Below are 25156 nucleotides of genomic sequence, written 5' to 3' on the forward strand. Positions count from 1 at the left end.
CAAGAATGACTAACCTTTAGCAGCAGATAAGCATAAACACATACTTACAACGTGGCAATTGCTACAAGTGAGACCGAGTGATTCCACTGTGATCACTTTCCTTCCAAGTGCTCCTGTTCTGGTTCCTGGAAATGCTGACCTTACCCTTGAACTCCACGTCAGTATTCCCTGCTCCTGCTTTTGAGCTTCACTTTCAAATTCCTTCAAAGAATAATGGCTCTAAGTTGATTACTAAGCTTTAATTCTAACAGGAGAGTTACAATACTTTTCTCTGTCTCAACAATTTTTTTTTTTTTTTGAGACGGAGTTTCGCTCTTGTTACCCAGGCTGGAGTGCAATGGCGCGATCTCGGCTCACCGCAACCTCCGCCTCCTGGGTTCAGGCAATTCTCCTGCCTCAGCCTCCCGAGTAGCTGGGATTACAGGCATGCGCCACCATGCCCGGCTAATTTTTTGTATTTTTAGTAGAGACGGGGTTTCACCATGTTGACCAGGATGGTCTCGATCTCTTGACCTCGTGATCCACCTGCCTCGGCCTCCCAAAGTGCTGGGATTACAGGTGTGAGCCACCGCGCCCCGCCCTCAACAATTTCTTGACTGATTTGTCTTGAAATTCAGAAAATATATAAATGTCCCAAAATATGCTGTTAGGAATTCCCATATATTCCCACTTTGGGACCAAATTTTGGGTCCAAAATTCCCACTTTGGGACCTCTTTTTAACTTAGTTAAAAATTTGTTTTGTTTTTGAGACGGAGTTTCGCTGCTGTTACCCAGACTGGAGTGCAATGGCACGATCTCGACTCACCGTAACCTCCGCCTTCTGGGTTCAAGCAATTCTCCTGCCTCAGCCTCCCGAGTAGCTGGGAGCCTCCCAAAGTGCTGGGATTATAGGCGTGAGCCACCGTGCCCGGCCAGTTAAAAGTTTTAACAATTACTGTGATTAATTAAATTTTTTTCACTTAATTAAATTTTGTTGCTTAAAGCCCTTCTCCTTTTAATGGTTGGAGATAAGAAGTTGTCTCTTCCAGCCTTGCATGATCTAAATTTCTAGAGTTCCTTCATTCTCTTTTGTTCTCATTTGCAATCCTACCATTTCTCAGCTGAGTTCATTTCTTAAAATATCTTGTCAGGCCAGGTGCGGTGGCTCATGCCTGCAATCCCAGAACTTTGGGAGGCTAAGGCGGATGGATTACCTGAGGTCAAGATTTGAGACCAGCCTGGCCAACATGGTGAAACCCCGTCTCTACTAAAAATGCAAAAAAAAAAAAAGGAAAAGTAGCTGGACATGATGTTGGATGTCTGTAATCCCAGCTACTCCAGAGGCTGAGGAAAGAGAATCACTTGAACCCAGGAGGCTGAGGTTTCAATGAGCTGAGATTGCTCCACTGCATTGCAGCCTGGGCGATAGAGCGAGCCTCCGTCTCAAAAAATATACATTGTCAAATGCAGCTAATACAGTAATCAAAACATGCTGTTAACATTCTGCTTTCCAAAGTCTTCTGATAGAGATAAGTTTATTAAGAATACCATTTGTCTTCCAAGTATTACAGATAATAGTTTACCAAATCTTTCATCAGAGCAGAATGTGGATCACCTCATGTAGCTACATCATCTGTCACCTAAGCCACTGTAATTGTTTACTTTGTTTTTTATGGTAGCACTCTGCTTCCAGGATTCATTACTGTATTGATCAAGATAGGCTAGGTTGTGCTTCAGAAACAAAAATTCCCTGACTATAGTGGCTTAAAACAAAAATGCTCATTCTCTCTCACATGACCATCTGAATAAACAGGGAGGCTCTGTTCGTAATAGTCCCTCAGTAACCCAGCCTGATGGAGTAATCACTGTGTCAAATATGACAAGGCAGCACCACAAAGGAAAAAAAATTCTTAAGAGTTTCATATCAGCAATTACATGCTCCAAACCAGAAGCCACTTTCACTCACAATGCACTGGCCAGGAACTAGTTACATGGCCACACACTCTAGAAATATTTGGTCAATCGTAGGAATGAAAATCACATTAGGTTTTAAAAAAATAATATATAAAATTGACTTTGAAGAGTTGAAGAAAAAAATCTAGATGAAAACATTAAGTCTTAGAAGTTTATGCCAGGAAAAAAGCTTTTCCACTAGTATTGACGTAGGAGAATTTTCCAGTTTTACCTTACAAACTTAAGTATTGCTTTGCTATTTTTAAAATAAAGATTATGTTAATATAATAATGGATATTTTGGCTGGGCAAGGTGGCTCACACCTGTAATCTCAGCACTTTGGGAGGCCAAGGCAAGTGGATAACCTGAGGTCAGGACCAGCCTTGGCCAACATGGTGAAACGCCACCTCTATTAAAAAATACAAAGATCAGCCAAGCGTGGTGGCAGGCACCTGTAATCCCAGCTACTCAGGAGGCTGAAACAGGAGAACTGCTTGAAACGGGGAGGTGGAGGTTGCAGTGAGCTGAGATTACGTACACCATTGCACTCCAGCCTGGGTGACAAGAGCAAAATTTCATCTCAAAAAATAATAATAATGATGTATTTACATTAAAAAATTGAATACCCTTCAACAAACTGCACACTTTGTAATTCTAGTACAGGTAATAAGAAATGTGGACCAAATTTATAAACTAAGTTTCACTGTAATGTTTACAATAGTGAAAATTCAAGAGTGCTTACAGAAGTTCGATATGGACTATATGAAAATATCAGGTAAGGGCTGGCAAACTTTTTCTTAAAGGGCCAGTTTGTACATAACTGTGCTGCTTATGGTATGGCTGTTCTAATATTTTGTTTATAAAAATAGTTGGTCAGCTGTGAGTCACAGTCTGCCAACCCCAATATAGAGAATTAAAATGTTTTTAAGGCAGTGGAGGTCGGGCGCGGTGGCTCATGCCTGTAATCCCAGCACTTTGGAAGGCTGAGGCAGACAGATCACTTGAGGTCAGGTAATAGCCAAGATGGCAAAACCCTGTCTCTACCAAAAATACAAAAATTACCTGAGTATGGTGGTGGGCACCTGTAATCCCATCCTTGGGAGGATGAGACACGAGAATCACTTGAAGCTGAGGGGCGGAGGTTGCAGTGAGCTGAGATCGCACCACTGCACCCTAGCCTGGGCAACCGAGTGAGACTCTATCTCAAAATAAATAAATAAATAAATAAATAAATAAATAAATGGTGTTTTTAAGGAAGCGGATAAAGATGAAATATTTTAAAAGTTTAAAACCATAGTTTATACTTCTCCAAATCTCCACAAACAGAATGCTTTACTTTAATATTTAGGGGAGAAAAGTCATTTTTAAAAAGATGTTGGAAGTGGATCGGCAATAGTCAAGTTTTCTCTTGTTTTTGGCAGTCTAATGATCCTAGATGTACCTGGGGCATTTTCCAGAAGCCAAAACCCAAGGTAATGTCTGTGATCAACTGTCTTTCAAGCCATTAACATCTGCAGCTACAGCTTCCCTTATAGTGTAGTCCAATAATCTTCATAATAATGGCACACTGTGCCATCCATGAAGACTAAATTATGTATAATACATTCTTCTTAAAAATGAAGTCAATTTGGCCGGGCGCGGTGGCTCAAGCCTGTAATCCCAGCACTTTGGGAGGCCGAGGCGGGTGGATCACGAGGTCAAGAGATTGAGACCATCCTGGTCAACATGGTGAAACCCCGTCTCTACTAAAAATACAAAAAATCAGCTGGGCACGGTGGCGCGTGCCTATAATCCCAGCTACTCAGGAGGCTGAGGCAGGAGAATTGCCTGAACCCAGGAGGCGGAGGTTGCGGTGAGCCGAGATCGCGCCATTGCACTCCAGCCTGGGTAACAAGAGCGAAACTCTTGTCTTAAAAAAAAAAAAAAAAAAAAAAAAAAAAATGAAGTCAATTTTACGGTACTTTAAACAAGCAATCAAAAGTGAGCCAGAACTAACTATAAAAGCAATTTCGCCCGACAGACCTCATTTCTTGAAGATGTTATACTTGTTGCCAAAGATGTGTTTAATTCCTCGCAAAGGATCCATGTGTATCTTTTATTTGAAGCTTTTATATTGAAAATTAAATATCGTCATGGCTTTCAAAAATCTGTTTATTCATTTTGTCTATGTTGATCTGCAGATGTGCCACAGTCAGAAAAATAGTTATGCATTGCTTAATGATAGGGATCTATTCTGAGAACTGCATTGTTAGGTGATTTCAGCATTGTGTGAACATCATAAAGTGTGCTTACACAAACTAATGGTACTGCCTACTACACACCTAGGCTATCTGGCATACTCTATTGCTCCTGGGCTACAAACCTGGGCAGCATGATACCGTACTAAACATTGTAGGCACTGTAACACAATGGTGTTTGTGTATCTAAACTATACTGTACTGTAACACAATTGTGTATGTATCTAAACTGTACTGTACTGTAACACAATGGTGTTTGTGTATCTAAACATAGAAAATGTACAGTAAAAATACAGTATAAAGATAAAACATTATACACCTATAATGAGCACTTACTGTGAATGGAGTTTGCAGGTCTGGAAGTTGCTCTGGATAAGTCAGTGAATGGTGATGGTGAAGGCCGAGGACATTACCGTAAACCACTGCAAACTTTATAAATACTGTAAATTGGGCGAAATTTAAAGTTTTTTCTTGGATAATAAATCTTACCATACAATAATTTTTTTACTTTATATACTTAAAATTTTTTTTACCTGGTTTGTTTGTTTGTTTTTGACACAGGGTCTTTCTGTGACTTTCAGGCTGGAGGACAGTGGCTGGATCACAGCTCAGTGCAGCCATGAACTCCCAGGCTCAGATGATCCTCCCACCTCAGCCTCCTGGGTAGCTGGGACTATAAGCAAGTGCTACCATGTACCATAGCTAGTTTTTTTTTTTTTTTTTTGGTAGAGATGCAGTTTTGCCACGTTATCCAGCCTGGTCTCAAACTCCTGGACTCAAGCGATCTGCCCATCTCGGCCTCCCAGAGTGCTAGGACCACAGTTGTGAGCCACCATGTCCAGCCTTTTAGTTGACTCTTTTGTAGTAACATTTTCATAACAACATAAACATTTTATGGCTATACAAAACTCATTTCTTTATCTCCTATACAATAACCTTTTTTACTATTGAACAATTTTTCTTTTTAAACATTTTGTTAAAAACTAAGAAACACACACATTAGCCTACGCTTACATGGGGTCAGCATTATCAAGATGTCACCAGGCAAGCGTAATTTTTCAGCCTCATTATAATCTTATTGGACCATCGTACATGGGTACGTCATTATGTGGTGCATAACTGTACTTAAAAGATAATGGTTTTTCCTCAAGTTTAGAAATAGGTAAATCGAAGGTTTCCTTTCTTAGCTGAGTAAACAAGTCTTAGTGTTTTAATAGTCTGGTAAAAATAAAACACTTGCAATCCTCTTTCAGTGCATACAAAGTTCCTATTTCATTAAACTTGTACAGATTAGTCTTGCAGTAACAATGTTAATGGAACAAAATGATCATGTCAGCCATAAAGACAAACAATAATGGCATAACAGAGGCCTACAAAAATATTAAAACTTCAATAATTATTTCATAAAGTATATCCTTAAATTATATGCTATCTTTCCTATTAATAAAATGATTCACACCTCCTCTTGAGGAAAAGTCCCCTCTTTCTTTAGGTTAAGAAGCGTTTGATTCCATATGCATAGAGTCACTGCAGGGATAATAAAACTACCATTAGTACCATCCATAGAATGATTATTTGCCAAAAAAAGAAATATATATATATATATATATATATATATATATAGAGAGAGAGAGAGAGAGAGAGAGAGAGAGAATGAGAGAGAGAGAGAGACAGAGACGGAGTTTCACTCTTGTTACCCAGGCTGGAGTGCAATGGCACGATCTCGGCTCACCGCAACCTCCACCTCCTGGGTTCAGGCAATTCTCCTGCCTCAGCCTCCCGAGTAGCTGGGATTACAGGCACGCGCCACCATGCCCAGCTAATTTTTTGTATTTTTAGTAGAGACGGGGTTTCACCATGTTGACCAGGATGGTCTCGATCTCTTGACCTCGTGATCCACCCGCCTCGGCCTCCCAAAGTGCTGGGATTACAGGCGTGAGCCACCGCGCCCGGCCAAAAAGAAATATGTTTAAAGGAAATGTTTAATATAAATGCTAGCAACTATATTTGTAATGGAAAAATCACTTTAGAATTAGATCAAATGAGGTTCAAATCTAGGCTTTGTAGCCTTACGCAAAAAATTGCCCAGATATGTTTTCCTCATTTTTTTACTTGTAGCCAAAATAAAGTGACTCACATCTTGTTAGTTTATTTTAACAATGTTTAGAATAGTTCTTTAAAAATTCATGAGGTGAAAAAAAATTATAATTGCTTCCTTTAAACACTGGCGAGATGGAAAGGGGAAGAAATGACCATTTTTTTTCACTGCCAGACTTTCTCAATGAAGCACTTACAGTGAGTATCTCATAGTACCTGGGTACAAACAGTTCATTGACCTGCTACTTTGAATACCACTACTTGAAAGGTGTATGGGGTCGGAGTACCACAACTCCAAAGGGATTATGGTGTCACTAGGAGACTTATTTTGGCATAGTGCTCTACAGTTTTGTAGCCCAACATGATAATGTGGCAACAGACTGAATGATAATAACTCACAAAGTGGTCCTTATACTGACAGGCTTTTTTTCTGACACCTGCTCTTCTAAGGTTTATATCATTGCAAAAATCTTCCGTGATACAGAATTACATTTCAAGGTGAAAGATGACAGCTAATGGCTCCCTCTCTCCCTATCTTTTCTTGGGAGCAGGAAAGATAAAAATATTAGCTCCCCTCCCCAAACCATTCAAAATAACTCATAATATATTTTGCCTATTTAGCCTCCTCAAATTGTTGAGCAGATATAAAAATATAATATTAAATTCTATTTCTCCTGAAGAGAATTTATAAAGCAATTCTGTTCTCATAAATATTAGCAATATTGTCCCCTCTAAGTCCTAATTTAAAATAATGTATCAGCAATTACAAAATGTGGAATGAAATCCTCACCACTAACACTGATATTAAATTTCTTTGAATAAGTATATAATTTCTAAAGGCAACAAAGGTAATCTGAATCAAGCAGTGATCAGAAAAATAGAATTATTTGGGGACAGAATTTTATTGCAAATATTTACTCAAAAACTACTATATACAGCAGAGTTTTAATGGCCATTTAAAACATTGAACACTCAGCGAAACAAAATTTTATGAATTCAAAGCACATTTTAGGAAGTAAAAATGAAGCATTTTAAATAAAAGTTTATTAGTACTTCAAAGCAAACTACTGTTCTTCATATTATTCATTTCTATATCTATTATTTTCTAGATGATAAAAAAACTAAAAAATCAATTTAGCAGCCATCTTATAGATAAATTAGGCTAAATTTCCAAAACCAATTTTTTTACATCACTGTTTTAGGTCCCATTTGAAGTTTTTATTTTACAGTTACAGAAAAGTCACTTAAACATGGCTGAATACGTGCCAGGACATGTTTTCAGTTTACTGCTTTACAATATCTACATTATACCATACTTTGGTTTGGCTTCCAGACCATTTTTATGGGCCTATTTCTAAAGAAGATCATTAAAACAATATTAAAAGCATAATAACTACAAGCATTTCAACAATGGGTTTCTACTTTACATTAATACAACTAATACATCAAAGAATTTCTGCACAGCTTACACACTGACAAGAAGCACAAATATAAATTTATATCTTAATAATTCCACTTTCACTGAAAGTTTAATTAAGGTAAACTTACAGCCTCGCAGGCTAATACTTGTATGGAGGTACAAAGATTCAAATATTCTGCTTACATGCGTCTGACAGACTGGAATGTTATATTAAATCCAAAATTAAGTTTATGTTCATCCAAATTCTAATTAGATCAATTTAGCACTCTAGGCATGCTCCATTTACCAACAGCATCCTCAAAATAAAGCCTTCATTAACAATGCCAATCAGCCATTATTTTAAATCAATTACTCTCAAAAAGTATATGGTTTCCAAATCCCTTCCTCTCAGTTAATGGAAAAGGATATCCAGGTAATAAGGATTTTTAGCTTAGATCTGACGGAAGTTTAAAAGGCTTTACTAATATAACTAACATCAATTCATGTCAGCAACCAAATCCCACTTCCTCAAAAACCATTAAATGAGACCATTCCACTGCAAATGTAACCAGCATTAAAATCCTGTATTAAAATCCATGTTTTTTGGAATCCCTACTAATCATGCTGTTATTGGTGAATTGATCTGTTTGATAACATAGGTTGAGCATACAGGAAAAGTGTATGTGTGACCTCCCTTCCATATTTCCATTTCTGAACTTACAACAGCACCACTGAGCTCACCTGATCGCGCTGTTCCAAATGCTCTTACTGTAGGTACACTGAAACTTAAATTACTAATTTCAACTTCTTTCTTTTTCATCTGCCAGGGCTACTGTTGCCTCTGTTGTGCTAGGGCTATTTCCTTCAGGGATGTTATCTGTTTGATCAGACACTACTTCTCCAGTCTGGGGTGAAGGATCACCGCTACCCTTCTGAAGAATCTCTGTGGCTTCATACTCAAGTACCTCTGATGGAGTTAGAGGTTCCAAGCGAATACTGCCTTGCTCACTAACATCAGAACTAACAGATTCAGGTTCATCTCTTTTTCTCAAGAACTGATCAGTGCTAACATTATCTGATGTTAACCGCAAATCCTTAATATTCTTTGAAGAAAATCTGGCTTCACTGGAGTTGTGATCTTTCATCTGATCACATAAAATTACATTTTCTGAACTTTGGCACATCTTCAACTCCATTTCCTGACAAACGTGCTGTATTTGCTTTTCCTCTTCCACTTTATCTGCACCAATATTTGAATCACCACTGAAGATTTTCTTTGAGCCAGTTTCCTGGTCTGCAAGGCGGGTATCATTTTCCTTATCTGAAACTCTTATGCTTTCTTCACCTTTTGTTGTTGGTGAGCCTTCAAATGAGTTTGCATTACATTCATTTTTTTCTTCTGAAGAAGCAGCTTTATCTTGTCTACTGAAAAAATAAAGTCATTTATTATCTATTTCTTCATAAAGCAATGTTTTTGAATACTATCAAAATAAAGACATAGTCTAAAAAAAAAAAGTCAAGGTACATTTGCCCACCAAAAAGGAAAACAAATCCAAGTTCCCAATCCTTGCTACAACATTGTCATTTAGGAGGAGGCCATTTTACTAGGCAAGATTCAGAGAAACTCCGGAGTCACATATTCAAATAAATCTATCAACTAATTTTAGTCCTGGCTGTTGTTTTTCATCTGTTCATATCTCTTGCCTGTTTCTAATTTAAATTTAAGTATTCTTATTAACTTGTAGAAGTACCTAAAAAATTTATCTTTAGAAATCTATACTTTTTAATGATTTTTTTTTCTTGAGACAGGGTCTTGCTCTGTCACGCAGACCAGAACACAGTGGTGCAAATGTCTCACTGTAGCTTTGACCTCCTGGGCTCAAGCAATCCTCCTACCTCAGCCTCCCAAGTAGCTAGGAATATAGGCACACACCACCAAGCCTGGCTAATTTTTTTATTTTTTGTAGTTACACACAGGGTCTCGCCGTGTTGTCCAGGCTGGTCTCCTGGGCTCAAGCAATCCTCTTGCCTTGCTTCCAAAGTGATGGGATTACAGATGAGCGCCACCATTTCCAGCCTCCTTTATGATTTAAATAGCCTCTTATGTTTAGAATGTCTTTCCATATATAAAATCAGATAAACATTCAAACATATTTCTCTAATTTTTAATAGTCTAATTTAAAAAACATAAACATATACCTGAAAAACTGTATGTTAATATATAACATACATACACATCAATGTGTGTGTTCATGTTTGTGCACATATGTTTACATGTGTGTGTTTCTGTGTGTTTATTCTGGCCCTGATGTGTTAACAGAAACTATTTAGTGAATCATAAAATATTAGAAACAGAAGATTTCTAAGATCACCCATCAATTACATAGATCTAAATATGTTTATTTTACTAAAATAAATTTAATGATTACATATACCTTATTTCTTACATTTAATCTATCTGACATTTAGACGTTTTCCCAATGAATTGCACAAATATCCTAGCAACATTTCCAAAGGGTAACTTATTATTTACTAAATTATTAATTGTCTAAGGCTATTTCTCTGCTATTTATTTTGTTCTACTGATTTGTCTTTATCCTTAACCAACAGCACCCAATTTTAACAATTATTTATTAACAGTGTACTTTAGAATAAAACAAATCACCTACATTCAACAACTCTTCCTCATAAATTTCATATTTTAAAAATGTAAAAATATTTGTCAAGGATGCTCATTAAAACAATGTTTAAAATAGTGAATATTAAAAACCTAATATCTTTTTTTTTTTTTGAGACAAAGTCTTACGCTGTTGCTCAGGCTGGAATACAGTGGTGCGACCTCGGCTCACTGCAACCTCCCCGTTGTGGGTTTAAGTGATTCCCCTGCCTTGGTCTCCTGAGTAGCTGGGATTACAGGCGCATGCCACCATGCCCGGCTAATTTTTGTATATTTGTTAGAGACGGGGTTTCACCATGTTGGCCAGGCTGGTCTTGAACTCCTAACCTTATAATCCACCTGCCTCAGCCTCCCAAAGTGCTGGGATTACAGGTGTGACTCACTTCACCCGGCCATAAACCTCATCTCTTATCCAACAACAAAGGAATGATTAAATATATTATTGTATTAATAAGCAGAAAAATGTGAATCTTTTTTTAAGTTTGTCAGGTTCCAAAACCAATCCCATAAATGTTTATTAAATTCACAATTTAACTTGTAGAATGGTCTATCATTCAATTAATATATTATTTTTATCACAGTAAAATTTTGCTTCTCTTCATTTAGATCCTACACATTTCTCTCTCTATATATAGGTATAGATATTTTTAAGGCAGTCAAGTGAAGCAATGGGAATGAAGGAACAAAGAACTCTGCAACTGGCTGTGATCAATTAGTTGTATCATTTTCGTCACTATTATGATTGAATGAGTTTGGCCATTGTATTTTGTAATCATATGTTATTGGTAGAGTACAAAGATTCTGATTTTTACATCAGGCTATTTTAATCAATACTCTCATTAATTTTAATCATTCTTAACGAATTTTTTGGACCTTAACTGGTCAATTCCACATGAAAACATTGTAATTTTTTCCTCATTTCAAATTTGTATAATGCTTATTTTTGTTCAGATCATAATGGACTAACTACAATTTACAGAAAATGTTAAATAATACGGAGATGACTAGTCTGCATTTTCTAACTCTTCAGTTGGTATTTCGTTAACATTTACCCCAGAACTTATAAAAAATGCCAGTGAAGGAAGGGATAGATAACTTTACTATTGAAGTATAAGAAACACCTTCATAAGAACTTAATCCATAATTTGCTTTAGGGGCAATAGATTAATCTCAACAGACTAAAAGGCAACCTACTGTTAAAATACATAGCATACAGATATAAATGGATGAAATTACCTAAAAGACAAAATAAAATTACCCTTCTTTGGAATAAAGGGTGTTCAGATTCTCTTTTGCTAAAAGATTGTGACATATCTTATGTTCTTTAAAATCCTACCAAAGTATGAAAATCTTAAAAGCCAATCTCTGAATTTTGAAACTTTTGAGATCCTACCATAGAAGTACTCTTGGCTGGGCATAGTGACTCGTGCCTGTAATCCCAGCATGTTAGGGGTCCAAGGTGGGCAGATCACCTAAGGTCAGGAGTTTGAGACCAGCCTGGCCAACATAGTGAAACCCTGTCTCTACTAAAAATACAAAAAAGTACTGGGCACGGTGGTTGACAACTGCAATCCCAGATACTCAGGGGGCTGAGACAGGAGAACCACTTGAACCCAGGAGGTGGAGGTTACAGTGAGCCGAGATCATGCCATTGCACTCCAGCCTGAGCAACAGTGCAAGACTCCATTTCGAAAAAAAAAGGAGTCTTACAGCTTTTTGAAAGTACTTTTAAAAAACCTTAAGATTACCTGTTTGCAATAACTGCTCCCATGCTGTAACATGTAGCATCTTGTAAATGCTTTCATTTAATAGGGACAAAGAAAATCTGCCAACATGTTACTTACTAGTAAGTAGTTTTTAAAAATTTAACAACATAAAATATACTCTGTATGTTTAAAAGATTTTAAAACCAAGGACCTAGAGAATATTTTTGTTGGATTAAAATTTTTAAGTTTTATTTTAATTAAGAGCCAATACTGAAAACAGCACTATATACAAAAAATTAAAGTCCTTTGCTATTTAACTATGAAATGATGCAACACAACTGTTATTTTGTATACTTGAATTTTAAGAAGTTCAGTTTTTCCTTATATTTACCTTTCAGAATTTGATGTTTCTGTTTCTCTTTCAGCCATGTTAGGTCTTGTAATTTCCTGAAATAATTAATGATACTTTTCTTTTACATTCATAATTAATCTTAAAGAAAACTATTTTTATTATACCAAACTTTCTAGATAAAAGAAACTTAAGTGTGCAACTTAATATAACAAAGAAACATAAAAATAATTTATTAAATATAAAGTAGAATCAGAATAATTCTCACAATTATGCACAGGTTTTAAAAATGTTTTCAAGCCTATAAAAATGTCAGTGCACCAAAAGTTTCTGAATCATGGTAAAAAAGCCGTTACCCACTCATATCAATAGCATTTCTTAACCTCTATTTCAAATGGGGGTCATAATTGCAATTACTTAAATAGAAAACTAGTAAAACACAACTTGAATTTGAATAACAGGATGCATCCATATTATTTTATATAAATATATTAAGCACAGATATTTAGATAAAACACTTCTGAACTTATGATTTCATATTGAGTCATGGTAACCCTTCCATTGTCAAACCAAAAATATAAAACAGTACTCAAAGTAAGAAATATTCTACTTATTTCAAATGTTTTACAGGGAAGAAAGAAAAGAGTAAAAGCTCAGTAAGCCATAGGCCAACCTAACAGCTTGTAACAATTACCAGCTATTGAGCACATATAATGCATGAAGCAGTATATTAGAACATTACATTCACTATCTCATTTAATTCACATATTAGATATTATAAACACTATTTTCATACATGAAAAATAAGTACCACTTATCATGGTAAAGAACGAAGGCAATACCACAATAAGTAGTAAAGATTCAAATCTACGTCTACCTCTTAACCACTATGGTAGACCGACTCAAGCCTATACAATTGATAATGGTGTATTAATCACACACCCTTATCTTCTCACCCTTTCTAAACCCTGCTAAAACGAGGGCAAAGACATAAAATACTTTTACTCACGAAGATGAAGAAAACAACAAAATATACTAATTGCTAAACAGATTTCAACAAATTTTTAGAAGAAAGAAAGTCAATGGAGGAGTGGTTATTGATTTAGCAGTATGGAGGAAGTTACAATGCATGTCTTCCGTGGAGGAGTGCAAGAGAAGAGAATCAATTTGCCCAGAGAACCAAAAATACCTGGTATTTGCAGGCGGTGAGTATACCATCTAGTACATAAAAAGTAAAAGCTAAGCATTGCTAGTAAAACTAAATGCTCCTTCCCCACAACTTATATAACAGGTACCTATCCCTTCCCTTACCAAAGAGACTAGAAGTTAACTTACATTTTTTTTTTTTTTTTTTTCAAAAGACTCTCACTCTGTCGCCCAGGCTGTAGTGCCGTGGTACGATCTCACCGCAACCTCTGCCTCCTGGGTTCAAGCACCTCTCCTGTCTCAGCCTCCTGAGTAGCTGGGATTACAGGCACCCTCCACCATGCCTGGCTAATTTTTGTATTTTTAGTAGAGACTGGGTTTCACCATGTTGGCCAGGCTGGTCTCCCCTCAGATGATCCAGCTGTCTCAGCCCCCAACAGTGCTGGGATTAAAGGCATGTGCTGCCACACCCAGCTAATTCTTTTTACTTTGAGTAGAGATGGGGTTTCACCATGTTGGTCAGGCTGGTCATGAATTCCTGACCTCAAATGATAGGCCCACCTCAGGCTCCTAAAGTGCTAGGAATATAGGCCTGAGCCACCATGCCCAGCCTAAAAGTTAACTTTCTGAACTGGAGATAGTCTAGACTTATGAACACCAGGAACAGCAAAAGGCAGACTGAGAAAACACAAAGATTTAGTAAAAGTCCACATACTTAACAATCCCTCTCCCTGCCACAGACAGAGAACTCACTCCCCAACCTAGTACCCTGGGCTAGAATCTAGATTTCTCTCTGGGGACAATGATCAACCATAAAGGAAAAATTTTCCTTAATGATTTTTTTTTCTGTCGCCTAAGCTGGCGTGTAGTGGCACAATCATAGTTCAACTGCAACCTCGAACTCCTGAGCTCGAGCAATCCTCCCACCTCAGTCTCCTGAGTAGCTAGCACTACAATATGTGCCGTGATGACTAGCTAGTTTCAAACTTTTTTTGTAGAGACGAAGTCTCCAGTGTTGCCTAGGCTAGTCTCAAACGGATCCTCCTGCATCAGCTTCCCAAAGTGTTGGGATTACAGGCATGAGCCACCATACCAGGCCTCTCCATGATGATTTTGAGACTATCCTCCTCAACAAAGAATCAGTCAGTTCAGCACCTAATTTTCCTACACTGAAGTCTAGGCAATTCTCATGCAGATTGTGCAGGCTGTACGGTGCACAAATCCAGAAGGCTACACGTTGTAATTCATATCATCCGTTCCCAAAGTGTGGTACATGGACACTTGGGGAATCCAAGCCTCTTCCAGGAGGCATGTGAGGTCACAATTCTTGGTATAAAAACAGTGGTGTGTAAAAAAACACTGCGAACTTAACATAACTCAAGGCAGTGGCACTAAACCCAACCTGTACTAGTGGTCACTGTATTCTTCACCACCACACACACTGGATTCTTCACACACCGACACAAATTTAATAAAACTGAGTTTGATTACGTCTCAATTTCTGAGCTCGTATCCTTTTAATGTTTTGTGTGACAAAATGCAAATATGCATAAGACTCAACTGCTGCCTATTGAAAATATTTGGGTCTGTGATTGAGTTGTGAGTTCTACGTACCCACATGTTTTTCATAGAGCACCAATTTTATTTGAAAGAATGACTGTCAAACTACGACTATTTAGATGTGAGTTTCTATAGACTTTTTTTTTTTTTAAATTAACAAAGTGAGCCTATCATATTAAGGAAAATAACTGACTGTATTTGTTTCCAGTAATAAAATCAAGCAAAAACTCCTACCCACCACTGATTAGATTAATGCTAATATTAATTGATGTGAGTGCTTGATATTATATAATGAAATATTTCAACATTTGGAAGATCTAGGGAACTCAGTGAACCAGTATTTTCCAAATGACCCATGCATGATGTTATGAAATTAGGCATGGATAAAAGATCCCTTCAAAAGGTAAAACAAACAGATTTTCATATAACAAAGCAAAAAACTTCAGTGCTGTCTGTGGAGTTAGATTCCACAGTGCAACAAGCAAAAAAACTTCCACTTGTCTACTTTTGGAGTAGTATCAAAGGAAATAATCTCAGTTATTTGAAAAGATTATTAAAGTACTGAGTGAAGCTGGGTATTCTTCATACATTTCAACCAAAAGTATGTATCACAACAAACTGGATTCAGAAACATGACAATCCAGTTTTTTTCTATTAAGCTTGACATTAACAAATATGCAAAAGTGTAAAATGAAGCCATTCTTTCTAACTAAATTTCTATGGTTTTGGAAAATAGTTATTTTTCAGAAAAAATACAGTTTATGTTAACATATATTTATGATTTTTATTTTTGACAATAAAGTTTTAAAATATGATTTTAATTTCTAATATGATAAACATTAAGAATTTTTGAGACTACAAAGGCTATATGTAAATAGTATTTGCAGGAGTTCTGCAGTATGCAACCTAAATGGCTATGCTAGACAGCCCTGTATCCATTCAAACACATACAGATTTCAATGATGATTTAAGCCTCATTTTAAAACTATGTATGGGTGGGCAAGGATCACTACACAACAAAAGATATACTTTAACATGAAAAAGACCAAATTAAACAAAAAGAAATAAAGAAAGGGGCTTTCACATCAGAGGCATTACTGGGAACAAAAGAAAAAAGTGTATATAAAAGATTTAATATCTCCAAAGAGGTATGTTATTATATCCATTAAATAATAACAAAAAACGTAAAAAAAAGAGAATAACAGAACAAATGAAAAATTGTAGAGCTTTTCAAAATTACAACTATGGCAACTAAAATAAGCAATTAAGTTTAGAAAATTTTTAAAAAGATTAAAACAAACAAAAAAAATGATGAAAGGCAACCAAAAAAATACCATATAATTAAAAGTTATTTTTTTAAAAAAAAGGAATTGATGCAGGAGGCTCAATATTAGAATAACAGGCGTTTCTTAAAACACACACACACACACACACACACACACACACACAGAAAATAAACTGAACATTTACCAAACAAATAATACAATAAAACTTCCACCAAACAGAAATCTCCAAACTCCCAACTTTGTCAAATGCCCATGTAAGAATGAAAAAATGACGATTGGTGAACATATCATGCAATTTCAAAACACCAGTGACACAGACAATCACTAAAGTTTCCAAAAAGAAAAAACGTAACCTAAATACCAAGAAACTGGAGCAAGAAATGCATTAGACTTAATAAAAATACTTCATATAAGAAGACAGTAAAAACAACATTTTAAAAACGGCGTGGGAATTGTTTCTGTGTACTTCAGCCAAAATCTCATTCCTATAAATATATTTTTAGATATGCAAGGACTGAAAAAAGAGGCACACCTTCTGAGGAAGCTAGTAGAGGACACAATTATCAAAATGATGAGTAAGCCAAGAAATGAGGAATAATTCACGGTTTAGCAAACAGAACATCCAACACAAGAGTGGCAAAGGATAATCCTGACGTAACAACAGTAGGCATACACTTACAGTGCAACTAGTTTAACTCGAGGTGGGAGTCTGGGAGATTTCAGAAACCCCCCTCAACCCCCAACAATTTTTTTATGTGTGTGAACGCTGGAAAAACTATTTTCAAGCATTAGAGAGATAAACTGAAACATTAAAAAAAAAAAAACTGGCATCAGGTGCACAGAAAACTAAACAAATACGTAAAAAAGATACATATTTTTAACTCCAGAAAAATAAAATAAGGTATTGAAAAGAAAAAGAACTCATGGGGTACTTTCTGGCTCAGCATAACAGTCTCAAAAATTTTGATATAACTTTTCTGCAATAAGTACTATACCAAGCCATACAGGTGCCTGAGGAAAAAGAAAAAAATTAATACCCCTGTAAGTTTTGTTTGTGTGTGGTGTGTTTTTGTTTTGTTTTGTTTTTTGTTTTTAGCAACAGGGTCTCACTTTGTTTCACAGGTTGGTCTTGAACTCCTGATTTTTTTTTTGAGACGGAGTTTCGCTCTTGTTACCCAGAATGCAGTGCAATGGCGCGATCTCGGCTCACAGAAACCTCTGCATCCTGGGTTCTGGCAATTCTCCTGCCTCAGCCTCCTGAGTAGCTGGGATTACAGGCACGCGCTACTGTGCCCAGCTAATTTTTTGTATTTTTTTAGTGGAGATGGGGTTTCACCGCGTTGACCAGGATGGTCTCGATCTCTTGACCTCGTGATCCACCCGCCTTGGCCTCCCAAAGTGCTGGGATTACAGGCTTGAGCCACCGCGCCCGGCCGTTGAACTCCTGAATTTAAGCAATCTTCCCACCTCGGTTTCCAAAGTGCTGGGATTACAGGTGTGTGCCATTGTGCCCAGCCTATTTTTGTGTATTTAATTTTTTTGTAGAATATTAGAAAAATACTGAAAAATTTAAAAATAGGTGAATTAAACTCACATTAGCTTAAATTCAAGCATTTTATTTCTGCCAAAAACAGTATTATTTTATTCTTCCAGTTAATGGAAGCAAACACATCAACAGTACATTTTCCAATCTAATTCTTTTCTTATTTTGTTTTCAAACGAGCACACTGCCATGTATAACAATTGCTCTTCAACAAGTAACAGTCATAAAAAAATGTTATATTAACTTCAGTTTACAGTAATCTTCATTTGCAGGATGCCGCTCTGGCTGGAATTGTTTAAAATTTTTGAATAACATTTCCCAATCTGTATAAGATTGTACTAAGTAAAATATGTCACTAAAGTGTAGATGACCCAAACACAAACTTGATTGTATATTACTGATATCAAATGCTTTCAACTAGTTCACATGGAATTTCTATAGGACTTAAATCATCAGAATATTTAAATGCAGTGCAAAACTTAGTGGCTTGTTTTTGTAAATCGGATTTATACAAAACAACTTTTCTCCAGTTTAGAAATTTAAAATCTGAAAGAATTTCACTGAATTTTTCATATCTCTACATAAACTATGAAATTAGGGCGTTTATAATCTTAAATTCTATTAAGCACAGTCCTCATAAGTATCAATGCTCTTCATCCAGTGACTCATGCATTTCTCATTTATTTACTTTTTCATTTATTTTCAAATTTGAGAATATGCAAATCTCTTGCTGAAATTTTATGTTCATCAAATACACTTTCAAAATTACCTTCAATTGTTGTAAGCAAAGGGATACGTCTTTTATTAAGTGTACAGCTTTATATACCGTCATATTTACTGATTGTAAAGCTTTAGCTTCTTCCACGTGGCTCAAAATATCCACACAGATAATCTGCATAATAAAAATTTGTAATCTATTTGTAGCAATATGCTTTCAATTTCAGCATAATGTATTTTGTCATTTGATATTATATCATTTAATATTTGATGATCTTTAATTTGCGTGCAAAGTGTCTCAAATGCATTTTATCTTGATACTCTCAGGTAATGGTATGTGATTGATTGATTGATTGACTGATTGATTTTGTGACGGAGTTTCGCTCGTTACCCAGGCTGGAGTGCAATAATGGCATGATCTCGGCTCACCGCAACCTCCACCTCCTGTGTTCAGGCAATTCTCTTGCCTCAGCCTCCTGAGTAGCTGGGATTACAGGCACGCATCACCAGGCCCGGCTAATTTTTTGCATTTTTAGTAGAGACGGGGTTTCACCATGTTGACCAGGATCTCTCGACCTAGTCTCGATCTCTTGACCTCGTGATCCACCCACCTCGGCCTCCCAAAGTGCTGGGATTACAGGCGTGAGCCACTGCGCCCAGCGGTATGTGATTTTAATATCGTTTTTAGACTACACAAGAATATCCTGTTTGCTCACTGAATTCCCCTGCCCCTAAAAAATATATATCCTTTGTACAATACTAAAAAAGTTGATCATGTTTAAATTCACGTATGCAGCATTTTTTCCTGTCAAATTATGATGAGTTAAACAATGCACAAATTTGGCATAATTATTGTGGGGGCAAAATATTGGCTTGTATACCCCTGCATCACATGACACATTTGCTCCATTGTATCTCCGGCCAGGAGAATTTTTAAAAACCAGAAACTACCAAAGTACCAAAACTCCCTCAAGAAGAAAAAGATTACAACAACAACCAAAAAAATCCTGCATTTGTTAAAGAAATTTATTTGTAGTTAAAAAATTTTTAAACAAAAGAAAACTTTTTTTTTTTTTTTTGAGACAGAGTTTCGCTCTTGTTACCCAGGCTGGAGTGCAGTGGCGTGATCTCGGCTCACCGCAACCTCCGCCTCCTGGGTTCAGGCAATTCTCCTGCCTCCACCTCCCGAGTAGCCGGGATTACAGGCATGCGCCACCATGCCCAGCTAGTTTTTTGTATTTTTAGTAGAGACGGGGTTTCACCATGTTGACCAGGATGGTCTCGATCTCTTGACCTCGTGATCCACCCGCCTCGGCCTCCCAAAGTGCTGGGATTACAGGCTTGAGCCACCGTACCCGGCCCAAAAGAAAACTTTCTATGGTACAAAACAAAGCTGCTTGGAAGAAGCTGATACTTCTGCCTGGATTTCACTTATATTATGCACCACTCAAGACAGAAAAGTATTAAAAAGATAAATAGCAAGTCTACCTCACTTAATTTTACTCAAAAAAAGGCAAACAGCTATTAAGTAATACCAACATAAATTGACAACGAGAGCAAGTAGTTGAGCAAAACTATTTCTGCACTCATCTATTAGACTGTCCAGTAAATAACATTTATATTATAATTCTGAGTCTTGCATTCAGAGTACTTAAGATAGCTAAAACATATTTAATATATATTCAAAATGTTTCTATTTTAAAAATTAATCTTTTGACAGTTAAAATATCCCAGAAAATTAATCCTGGAGAGATTAAATTTTCCAGTGTACCAAATAATTGAGGTTTTACTGATTTGGGGATTTTTAATTCATAAATTTATCTCCACTACTCACTAGTTGAACTAAATAACAAACAAGTGAAACATAAGATGTCTTTGTCAACACAAGAGTACCCTACAATTTTGCTTCGGACTAGACATTTTTATATCTAGTTACAAATTTTAAATCTCAATTTTTTTCTTCCTCACACATCCCAAATATCACTGATGTATGCACACTGAAATTGAAAAAATTTAAACCACACTAATAATACTTTCAAGTGTATCAACCTTTAAGGTATAAGGTAAAACAAACTTTACCTTAGACACAGGTTCTTGTTCCTTTGTGGGAGCTTCTTTTTTTAATCTTGAAAACAAGATAAGTATTGAATATTTTATTTTATACATATGATGATAAAATACGAAACAATTCTTTTTCTGCATGCCTAAAATAATTAAAATGTAGATAGAAACTAATGTACATTTTATGCTTTAATAGTAAATTGATCTTTATAAATGTTTTAAGGTAAAACTTAAATATATGAGACTAAACAGATTCAATAAATGTGCTAAATCAATAAAGACGTATATTTCCTTGTTCTCTAACAAAAGGGCACTTAAGAAATGTTCTCTTTGCTAAGTACAATTTAAAATAAAAGACATACACATGAGTAAAACAGTTTCAAAACAAGAATTACTTTTCAAAAATTAAAAGCAAGTTATATGCTTATATAAGTAATATGCATCAGGATTTACGATTACAGGACTTTAAAAGTGAAAAAAGAGAAATATTTTATCTAAAGTGGAATTCAATAATTCCACTTAAATATATATTATTGTTAACTTACTCTGCAGACAGTAAAATCACAGAAATCATTAGAATTTTGAGGAATATATTATCTTTAAAACTTCCATAAGCACTGCTCAAATATTAAAACTTCCTGATTTCTAAAAATATTAATTATGACTTATTATAACATTAACAAAGGTATATGCCATCCAGAAAACCTTGTAAAATAATCAATTTAATCTAAACGCTAGCTTATCCAAAGGATCTTTGTTTCAGAACCTACAGAAATGACTAAATATTATTTGTGATATTATATATTAAACTCAATTTTAATCTGTGTAGGTAGGGTACCTACCTGATCTGACATGCCATTAACCAAGAGTTAAGTGATACATAATTTTATAAAGGCTTAATAGGTAAACCTAAGAAATAATATATTTAACATAATCAGCGATTATATTATCTTAAATTTCATTGACAAAAAAAGGGTATCTAATATGATAGAAATGTCAACCATCCTAAAAGCTACTCTCACGGCTAATTAATGAAATACAGAGTTGGCAAAATCTTCCTTCTTTTTCCATCTTTTGAGGGCATATTTAAAAATTAGGACTATAAATGTTAATACTTTGCTAAATATTAATAATAATCAACTGTATGAAATTACCTACCTATTTTAGCTATTAGGCAAAACTGCTAACTTAAAATAGATTATGTCTTTGTAAAACCACTACATTGGCAGTGCACTACAATAATTTACAGCCAACTTGTTATCCAAATTGAAACGAATAAAACTTGCACAAAAAATTGACAAAATACACAAATGTCAATCATTTTGGGGGTTAAAGCTTTTGTAATTGTCTCAAGTATTTAATTGTGCACAATAATAAAGACGACATCACATCAAGCATACGGTATAACTTCACTGCTTTAACAAATTGCAAAGGAAAATAAGTTTTAAGAATAAAATCAGTAAGAAAGTAGTAAGAAAACATGAAAAATTAGTCTAAAAAGTAAGAAGTATGGGAAAGTAAGTTAATGAAGTTTTGAAATAAATGTGTATATTACAACCGATTTTTTATTTCTAAGCATTTAGTCATTTTCAATTCAGTTTGAAAAACAAATTGGTCACAGGACAGTTTTTTTTGTTTGTTTGTTTTGTTTTTATTGCATTTTAGGTTTTGGGGTACATGTGCAGAACATGCAAGATAGTTGCATAGGTACATACGTGGCAGTGTGATTTGCTGCCTTCCTCACCTTCACCCACATCTGGCATTTTAAAGATTTCATAAAAGATTTTTCTCTCTCAGCTTACTGTTGTAAATGTTATCAAAGTAAGACCTTTTATATCCTTATAAAAGGAATATTACCATGCTAATCATTTTAGCATTTGCCTATTATAATAAACTAATTGTATGCAGCTATTAAAATGAGCCCCATTAAGCATGTTTATTATTGCTGGCATTTCAACAGAGGAAAGACAGTCTTCTTGTTATCTCTGCAATGGAGGTTGGTGACAGAGGTTTTTATTACTCTATTACACTGGCAAGAAACTGGTAGGTGAGAAGACAGTAAGTTACTGAAATAACTTACATTGAGAAGCCTATAATTTCAGTCTTGTTTTGTGCCTTTTACCATATTAGTATTCTGAATCATAATAACTAGTGACCACATTCAGAAAAACGAATCTTAAAAATACTTAGAAAAGCACAGGGTAAATTTTAAATTATAAAATTCATCACTAAAATTTTGAATTATAAAAGTATGCTTAACGATTAATGAATTTTAATATGACAATACATCATCAACACTTTCAGAAAAGAAGAAAAAGTTTCTTACCTATAACTCTTATTCACTAAAGATACGTGCTGAAATAGTCATTATTTTAGACATTCAATTACTTTGGTAGAAGACAGTGAAATTTGCTAAGCTCAAAGTTCTGAGCTGATGACCCACTTTTAAGTAATTATATTTCTCACCTGTGAATGTTACAATAAGTTTTAATTTAAAAAATACAGTGTAGCATTTATAGCAAACACTATTTAAAATTTCAATGCAAAGAGAACAGAAGGACTGGTGATCAATTTCAACATCATTAGTGATCAAGATTGCAAGTAGGTAATTTTTCCCCCTCTATGAAAACCTGCTGAAATAGACCTTTATGATATAGTTCTATGGACAAGCTTTTCCCTCTAAAGTCTAAAATGGCCCCATTTGCATTTTTCTGCAGGTCTTAGGTGTAATCATGAAATTTCACTCTTGTTGCCCAAGCTGCAGTGCAGTGCAGTGGCACAATCTCGGCTCACTGCAACCTCCACCTCTCAGGTTCAAGTGATTCTCCTGTCTCAGCCTCCCAACCAGCTGGGATTACAGGCACATGCCACCACAACCAGCTAATTTTTGTATTTTTAGTAGAGACATGATTTCATCATATTGGTCAAGCTGGTCTTGAACTCCTGACTTCAGGTGATCTGCCCACCTTGGCCTCCCAAAGTGCTGGGGTTATAGGCATGAGCCACCGCGCCCAGCTAATCCATGCAAAATTTAACATTCTGGTTCACTTATAGTAGTATGTTCCTTTGAGGTTTCATTCATAATATAAACATACCATGGGGTGAGGAGGAGAGCTGTAAGGGGAAAAATATTCAGATTCATTTCAGCTAGGCCACATTCTTCCTTTCCAGTAACATTTAAAAGCCAACAATTTCAGTGCTGATGTTAGAAATGTAATCTTTAAGAATATTTGTAAGCATACTTTAAAAGTTGAAAAGAGGCTGTAAAACAACCAGTAGTAAAGTCAGCCAGTAATCAAGGCCTTCCACTTAGGCCTGGCATGCTGGCACATGCCGATAATCCCAATGCTTTGGGAGGCCAAGATGGGAGGATCATTTCAGCCCAGGAGTGTGAGACCAGACTGGACAACATAGTGAGACCTCATCTCTACAAAAAAAAAAAGTTTTTAATTAGCCAGGTGTGGCTCTACATACCTGTAGTCCCAGCTACTCAGGAGGTTGAGGCAGGAGAATTGCTTGAGCCCAGGTCTTAAGAGGCTGCAGTGAGCCATGATTGCACACTGCACTCCAGCCCTCTGGCCTAAGCAAAACAGCAAGACTCTGTCTCAAGAAAACACACACACACACACACACACACACACACACACACAAGCAAAATAAAATAAAATTAAAATACCTTCACTAAGACATTCAGGTACTAAATTTAATATCCTAATCATCAGACTAAGAAATAACCGTAAACATCTAGTCTACCATTTCTGATCATTTCTTCTTAGAATTATATTACAAATATATAATTCTTAAATTACAAATATATTTATTTGTATGTGGAAAGGGTGCCTGAGCAAAACATTTACAAGGTTGTACACATATTTCAGGTATTGTACTAAGTGTTCCAGTCCAAAGCTAAAAAAAAGACTCTCTCTCCTCTCAAGGAGTTCACTGCCAAGAAAACATAATGAAGCAAATGATTACATTATGAAAATTCTGGAGGAAACATCTTTGTTCACGGAACGAAGCTACTATGAAAGAGGCGGGGAAGCAGTGAGATACTATAGTGAACTTGGTCCTGCAAGAAGAGGAGTTAGCAAAGCAGGGTAAAGCGATCCAAGGCAGAGCAAAAGCAAAGTAGTATGAAACGAGATGATAAAATGAGAACCTTGGTGGTCGCATATCACTGAAACGTCAGACAGAAAGCAAAGCAGTCAAAGATGAAGCTGAAAACGTACCAATGGCTCTTCAGGGAAGGTCTTGATTTCCAGGCTAAAGTGTTCATGCTAAGAACTTTAAGGCTAATAGGAAAGTATGACCAAATTTGTGCATCAGAAAGAGAAAAGGCTGTATTGTTGGAAGACTAGACAGTTAATGACTGTCTCAACTAAAACAGTAAGAGTCAATGGAGAAAAGGTTGGTTTAGGGAAATGAGAACAAATTAAAAGCAAAAG

The 25156-nt window shown here is 35.8% G+C and overlaps 1 protein-coding gene across 33 annotated transcripts in view; it reads right to left on the reverse strand.

The window, feature by feature from the left end:
* Positions 1–7150: 7150 nt before the first annotated feature.
* The window catches only part of ZNF280D (zinc finger protein 280D), a 105291-nt gene continuing 87285 nt past the window's right edge, over positions 7151–25156 (reverse strand). For 12 of the 33 annotated variants that reach the window (XR_013520626.1, XM_078333212.1, XM_035258662.3 and 9 more), the window contains 3 exons: positions 20730–20775; positions 12441–12496; positions 7151–9091 (listed from right to left, as the gene is read on the reverse strand). Coding sequence is in view for 29 of the 33 variants with exons in the window: in XM_078333212.1 (XP_078189338.1) it covers positions 8467–9091; positions 12441–12496; positions 20730–20775 (727 nt within the window). In the remaining 4 variants the exon portion in view is untranslated. Of the gene's footprint in view, positions 9092–12440; positions 12497–20729; positions 20776–23037; positions 23178–25156 lie in introns of all 33 variants that reach the window. The other 21 variants (XM_078333213.1, XM_078333209.1, XM_078333196.1 and 18 more) reach the window with 5 other exon arrangements.

The sequence above is a fragment of the Callithrix jacchus genome, chromosome 8 (genome assembly GCF_049354715.1).
Source record: "Callithrix jacchus isolate 240 chromosome 8, calJac240_pri, whole genome shotgun sequence".
In the NCBI taxonomy this organism is placed as follows: domain Eukaryota; kingdom Metazoa; phylum Chordata; class Mammalia; order Primates; family Cebidae; genus Callithrix; species Callithrix jacchus.